Source organism: Micromys minutus, assembly GCF_963924665.1.
Source record: "Micromys minutus genome assembly, chromosome: X".
Classification (NCBI taxonomy): Eukaryota; Metazoa; Chordata; class Mammalia; order Rodentia; family Muridae; genus Micromys; species Micromys minutus.
The window spans coordinates 74,745,225-74,752,090 of NC_137970.1; the positions used below are offsets into that span (position 1 = coordinate 74,745,225).

Here is a 6,866-nt window from a genome sequence, read left to right on the forward strand (position 1 = left end):
CCAGTAACACGAAGTGCTTGGCACTGGGAATTTTATTTAATAACTCATGTCTTCTGGGAGCAGCAGCCTAGTCCACCCATGCGGGGTACCTCTGTTCAAACTCTTTTGTCTTCAAATTATATTTTAAATTCTGCTTGCATGCTAGTGGTTTTCCTTAAGGCTTCTTCCTACAGTCTGTGTTTGGGTTGACCTATCACCTACTCCTGTCTTCAAATTATATTTTACATTTTGCTTGCTTGCTAGTTGTTTTCCTTAAGGCTTCTTCCTACAGTCTGTGCTTGGGTTGACCTACTATCTACTCCCCAGGCAACACCCCACCCCACCCCCCAATTCTTTTATGTCATATGTGACCAAATGAGTTTTTAGTACAAGTAAGGAAAAGGAAGCAAAGTGACTTTTGCCCCAGTCCTCTGGTTGGTTTCCCAGAGACAGAAGTCTGCTTTACCCTGGGGCAGTGATGAGGGATGTAATAGGCGCTTCCATTTCTGTTCCTGTAGGAACTCCATGAAGCATTGAGAAAAAGAAAAAAAAAAAAAAAAAACCCAAACGTGGAGAAGAACCAAGAGCCTTCTCGCAGACTGTTGCTAGGCTACTTGTTCCCTCTCAAGCTGCAATACTAATAGCCCTCCTCCCTTTCTACTGGCTTCAAAAACAGAAGAGAACTGAATGGTAGCAGAGATGGAGTGCGGGGAGGGGCCGAAGGCCAGCACTGTCCAGCTCCCTCCTGGACTGCAGGGGGCACTCAGTATCCCTCCGCTGCTTCCTCCTGCTCCACATCTCCAGACTAACCTCTCCATAGTCCCACACTTCAAAAGCCCTCATGCACTCTAGCCCTCAGCCATCCCACACAGAGTAGTGACACACACACAAAATAGAAGTGGTGGTGGTCTCTGGTTAGGGTGCACGGGTCTGCAGACGCCCACCGGTGCAACCCAACCCTCCAAGTGGAGTGGGGCTGTCTCTGGCCCCGCCCACCCCGAGTCGGAACTACAGTGGGCCCGGGAGGGGGCGTCGAGCCTCGTGCGCAGTATCCCTCCGCCCCCTTCCCGACACCCTCCAGGCGAGCTGTGCCTGCCGCAGTCTGCGCAGCCCCTGCCTTTGGTGCAGAGACGTAGGGGCGGGACACGTCTCTGCCAGTCGACTCGCGCGCAAAGCGGTGGGGGCTCTGTGAGAGGTTCTGAGGAGGCCCGAGAACAGCCAGGAGCAGGAGAGGGACGCGGGGGAGCCCGGGGACCTGGGCCGTGCGCCTGGCCAGGCAAGTGGGGGTGTGTCGAGGGCTCCGGGCGGTCTCGCACTGCGGAGCGCTGCCCAGCCCTGACATTCCAGTGGAGGCCAGCGGGTCGCGGCTGCTCCCTGGAGTGAGCGCTGTGCCTGCAGACCCCGGGCGGTGGGAGGAATCGGGCACTGGGTGGCAGCCAGAGTGTCTTGAGTCTGAGGGTCTGGAGGCCTGCGGAGCAGATGACCTGGCAGCAGGCTTACCTCCCAACCCCCGGGCCCTTCTTGGCGTTTAGGCCCTGCAAGGGATGCGCGCGGGGGGGTGTGGGGGGGAAGGGGGCCTCTATAGGAGAAATGGCGACGCGGGAGCTGGCGGGGTCCCCCCTGGAGGTTGCTGTCCATGGATTGGGGGCAAGTGGCCAGCTCTGGGAATGGCTCAGCTCTGCTTGGTGCGTCGCCTTCCTACCTGGCCCCTTATTCCAGAAAGGGGTCCTTGTGCCCTGTATCGTGGGTGCTGTCTCTTCCACAGGTTTCAGCTTGGTGGCAAAGTCTCCTGTCAGGGTGGTGGGAATGGTACATTCTGGGGAAGGGGAAACATAATTAGAGGGGCGATTATGAAGACACCAGAACACAAGAAAGCAATGTACATCTGCTTTCAATACAGGATCGTTTCATGGCCTTCTATATTTAGACTCTTGTACCTTAGTTACTTTAAGGAATTGGTCATGATAAAGAGTTGGTCATATATACAGAACTCCTGGCTATATGAATATTATAATATTATCCTATCTTTTATATTCAGGATCCATTTTCTCAACATTTCACATCGAACGTTTGTTTTAGTGTTCAAATGGAGTTAAAGTGAAGGAGAATTTTTGTGCAGGTGAGTATTCAATTTAGAATATTTAAAATCACTATTGGATGTAAGTGTCTTTCTGGGACCCTATATATCATCCCCAACCACTTTTCCTAGTCCCTCATGTTTTTATACAGTAGCAGTACCAGAAAATAAATGTGCTGTTTCTGAAGGTGGACATTTGGGTCACACATGAGAGTTGATAGAGATCATTTACTTGGTTCCTGATTGTTTAAAAGGAGTGTTTGAACTTGGGTTCTGGAAATATACCCATAAACCTAATAATTTTATACCATGGTCAACATTTTTTATATTTTCCTCAGTGTCTTTTGCTTTTTATAGTTTGACTCTTCTTCAGCCAAAGGACTCTTCTTCAGTGGAAAGGCTAGCACCTCCCGAGGACCCTGCTTTGTGGTAAGGCTGGTACTGATAGCACATGAGTCAAGATCTAGCTATACAAGAGAGGCTGGTATTTCAATAAATGACCTTGAAAGTGTTGTATTCTTTAGCCTCCTGTCTTCTTCCCAAATACATTTGCATGTGTTCCACTATTTCTATACCTTGGAATTTTTCCTCAGGGAAAGAAATTTAGTCCTTGAATGGAATAAAATGTGTGATTTTAGAGTTGGAACGATGCATATTCAGACAGATTACAGGTCTTGAGCACATCTGAGGAATAATTGGGGCAGGGCTGACATCATGTGGGAGACATTTAACAACCTCGAGTATACAGAAACATGTGCTATAAGCCTTTTCAGGGGTGTTCTGTCATCTCAGTCCCTTTAGTGGGCCTGTTGCTGTTCCTGATGTTGCCTTTTGCCCTGCCTTTTAATCCATAAACCTGTTTCTTTCTAGGTTCCTGTAGAGCGATGTTTCTCAACCTGTGGGTTGTGAGCCCTCTAGGGGGAGGAGGGCATCGGATGATATTTTTTACAGTGGAAACATATCAGATATCCTGCATATCAGATATTTACATTTATAGTCCATAACCTTAGAGAAATTACAGTTATAAAGTAGCAACAAAAATAATTTTGTGACTTGGGTTTACAATAATGCGAGGAACTCTTTTAAAGGGTTGCAGCATTAGAAAGGTTGAGAACCACTGCTGTAGAGACTTGTAATATAACTGTGAGCATGAACACACAGAGATGAAACCAGATCTTACCTTAGACTCAATGTTTCCTGCTTTCCAGACATTGCTGCCTCATAGTCATTACAGAGTAGGAGGCCAGTGAGCAAAGATTGTGTCAATAGGTAATTAGCAGATATTTGGTGAGAAAATGTGAAGAGAAGCCATAAGAGAGAACAGGGTATGAGAAAGTGTTAAGCTTCCTCGAGATAGAAGTTTAGGTCAGTCTGTCAAGTGCTCAAAATTCTAATCCTACATGTATTTTTGTCTATAGTTCTGCCTTTGAAGTTGGTTGAACGGCTTTTCAACAGTGAAAGTGAGGAGGGAGGAAATAATCCCATCACATCAGTACAGCTTAGTGAAGCCTTTCTGAAAGCCTGTAAGTACCAGTATGAGACCGAAGGAGCTTGTTGCTCCCTAGATTCTCCCACTCCTGCCATGTCACCTGCTATCACTGTTGTATATGGTGGAGAAAAAAGAATGGGCTGAATACAAATATGCAAGAAGTAAAATGAGATATCAAAGTCTTCTATTAATCCAGACCTTCAACCCCACAATTCAAAGTTTCTTTCATGTCCTTCTGTTTAGCTACCTGTAGGAAAGACCAAAGTTGGAGGACACTCAAAGTCTTTCTTTTTCCTACCTTAGGTCTTCCTCCACTGGTAGATTTGGATTGTAAGAAGATTGCTTTCACCGGGTCTGCCTTTGGAAATCATCATCTTCTCCCTAACCTGAGTGTCTTTAATTTGTGCCTATCATCGATAGAGACTGTATGTCAAAAAACGGGAATTTTGTAACAACTGAAGTGACAGTTGTCTTTGACTCTCTGTCAAGATTGTCTCTGACCAAGTTAACAAGTATAAAGATACCAGCCTGGAACAAACAAGAGAACTAAGGATAAGACTGAACAGGTGTATATAACTGTGCTTCAACCATGACTGGTTCAAAAAACAAGGCTAGGGCACAGGCTAAACTAGAAAAAAGAGCAAGTGCACAAGCCAAAGCTGTGGCAGAGAGGGAGGCTGCTAATGCAGGCAGAGGTGCAGGCAAAAACCGGGACAAAGGCAAAGGAAAGGCAGGGTCTAAAGCAGATGCAGCAGCAGAGGTGAAGGCAGGGTCTAAGAGCAAGGTAGTTGCTGAGACAAAAGAAGGAGCGAGATCAGAATCTAAGGCTCTAGTGAAAGGCACATCAGATTTCAACCACAGGGCTGAGAACAAGTTTGCTAGATCCTCACGTAAAGATAAGCCCAGTAGTGATAGCTGGTTCTGGGCTGGAGAAGATTCTGGTATCAATTCCTGGTTCTGGAAGGGAGATGAGGTTGGTAATAATCCTGTTGCTAAGTATGAAAATAAACCTAGTACTAGTATCCAGGCCCGTGCTGAGGAGCACACACATAGGACCAGCCACAAGTCTAGGTCAGGAGCTGAGGATGAAGAGGAAGAGAACGTTATTGGGAACTGGTTTTGGGAAGGAGATGACACTGGTTTTGATTCTGATCCTAAACCTGTGTTCAAAATAGTTAAACCTCAGCCAGTGGATGAAATTAATGAAAAAGATAGACCAAAGGACTGGTCGGAGGTAACTATCTGGCCCAAAGCTCCTGCTGTAACTCCAGCAGTATTAGGATATAGATCCCAGGACTCATCTGAGGGAAGACCCTCTTCATATATTGTTCTGGCCTCAAATGAAGAGGAAACTTCAACAGCCTGTACTAAGAATACGCGTTCAAGCCTACAGCCTATACCTGAGTATCCATTTGGTTCTGATCCCTGCATTCAGACCTTAGATGAAATTAGACAGCAAATCAAGATCAGAGAAGAGAATGGCATCAAGCCCTTTGCTTGCCCTTGCAAAATGGAGTGCTATTTGGATTCTCCAGAATTTGAAAAACTTGTTAACATACTTAAATCAACTACCGATCCTCTTATTCATAAAATAGCACAGATTGCAATGGGGATACATAAAGTTCATCCATTTGCCCAGGAATTTATTAATGAAGTGGGTGTGGTAACACTTATTGAAAGCTTGCTCAGTTTTTCTTCCCCTGAAGTTAGTATTAAAAAGGCTGTTATTACTCTGAATTCTTCTGGGGATGACAGACAACACAAGGTTGAATTTCATGTTAAGCATATGTGTAAAGAAACTGTATCTTTCCCCTTGAACTCTCCTGGCCAGCAATCTGGGTTAAAGATAATAGGGCAGCTGACTACTGAGTCTGTCCATCACTACATTGTAGTCAGCTACTTTTCAGAGCTTTTCCATTTGCTGTCCCAGGGAAATCGTAAGACTAGGAATCTTGTTTTGAAAGTATTTTTGAATATGTCTGAAAATCCCAAGGCAGCCAGAGATATGATAAATATGAAGGCATTAGGAGCATTAAAACTTATCTTTAACCAAAAAGAGGCAAAAGCCAATCTTGTTAGTGCTGTGGCCATCTTTATTAACATAAAGGAGCATATTAGAAAGGGCTCAATTGTAGTAGTTGATCACTTGAGTTACAATACTCTTACTGCCATATTCCGTGACGTTAAAGGGATTATTGAAAGAATGTAAAATGACCCAGAAATTAAAGCAAACACTGAACAGTGTCCAAAATCTGATTGGCTATACATTCCCAAAGAGTTTTGCATAATATTTTGGTAATTACTGCTCACACATTTTTGTCTTAACATCTTTTACATATTATTAACTGTGGCAGGTTCTAGCTCAAAGCTAGAACATTTTTGATGTATTAAATGAATATTACATCTTGAGATAAAAAAGTTTGTTTATTTCTATCTTATCTAGATTATCAGATTTTTAACATTTTAAGGAAATAGTGATCCAGCTCTCAAAAGTACAGTGTCTTGAGGATTAGTATCTGCTTAGATATGTTTGTGGCTCCAGATAGCAAAAAGAAACTACTGGTCTTGTAATCTAGTTACAGAAATAAGGCATATGCAAATAAAGATATATGATGGTACCTATACTTTGTGTGTGTGTGTGTGTGTGTGTGTGTGTGTGTGTGTGTGTATGCATGCCTATGGCCAAATGTGTACTCTTGATTCAAAAAGGAGGGAGGTTACTGTATGCTACTAAATATAAGAGTGATTTCTATTTCCCCCTTCCTCCAACTGCATCAAACATTTCATTACAGAATACAACATGGCCCTGAGTTACGCAAAATCTGCAATATATTCATTTTACAATTTGCTTTATACTTAAAATTCAAATTTTAGACTATTTTATCTGCCACCTCAAAGAAAGAAAAGATAAGTGTGAAAAGGAAATATATATTTTTTATTATTATTAGTTGTCATTGCACACTTTGGCATATTTTTACCAATTTTATTCCTTTGATGGTGAGCCTGTAAGCTAGTTAACTCATAATTTTATATCTCACTATACCACCTTAGCACTCATTCCCCCCTTTTAGGTGACAGCCTTCACAGTATAGAGACTCTTGGTTTTAGTAGTAGTTTAATTTTCTGATGGATAATGTCCCCTACCAGGTTAATAAGTTTTAGCTTCCTCCAAATCATGTTGACTGGTTATTTGTCTGGCTAGATGCCAGAGGGAATGTCTGAAATGAATATATGTACCTTACCAGACAGTATGTGAGAAACTGCTATCCAAAACTTTATTGTGTCAATAAGATATAGATGTAGGAGTCATAAAGTGAAGCT

At 43.5% G+C, this 6,866-nt stretch overlaps 1 protein-coding gene across 1 annotated transcript; it reads left to right on the top strand.

Annotated features, from left to right (window-relative positions):
• The first annotated feature begins 1,089 nt into the window (after positions 1-1,089).
• LOC308414697 (G protein-coupled receptor associated sorting protein 3) lies at positions 1,090-6,146 on the top strand. The gene is made up of 5 exons (XM_080909938.1): positions 1,090-1,255; positions 2,018-2,098; positions 2,414-2,485; positions 3,475-3,579; positions 3,849-6,146. The coding sequence occupies exon 5, from the start codon at positions 4,135-4,137 to the stop codon at positions 5,752-5,754; it is 1,620 nt and encodes a 539-aa protein (XP_080766064.1). The 5' UTR covers positions 1,090-1,255; positions 2,018-2,098; positions 2,414-2,485; positions 3,475-3,579; positions 3,849-4,134; the 3' UTR covers positions 5,755-6,146.
• The last annotated feature ends 720 nt before the right edge of the window (positions 6,147-6,866 follow it).

What these genes read in the sequence shown, in the direction of transcription:
- LOC308414697 (XM_080909938.1), top strand. Translation starts at nt 4,135, where the DNA reads ATGACTGGTTCAAAAAACAAGGCTAGGGCACAGGCTAAACTAGAAAAA.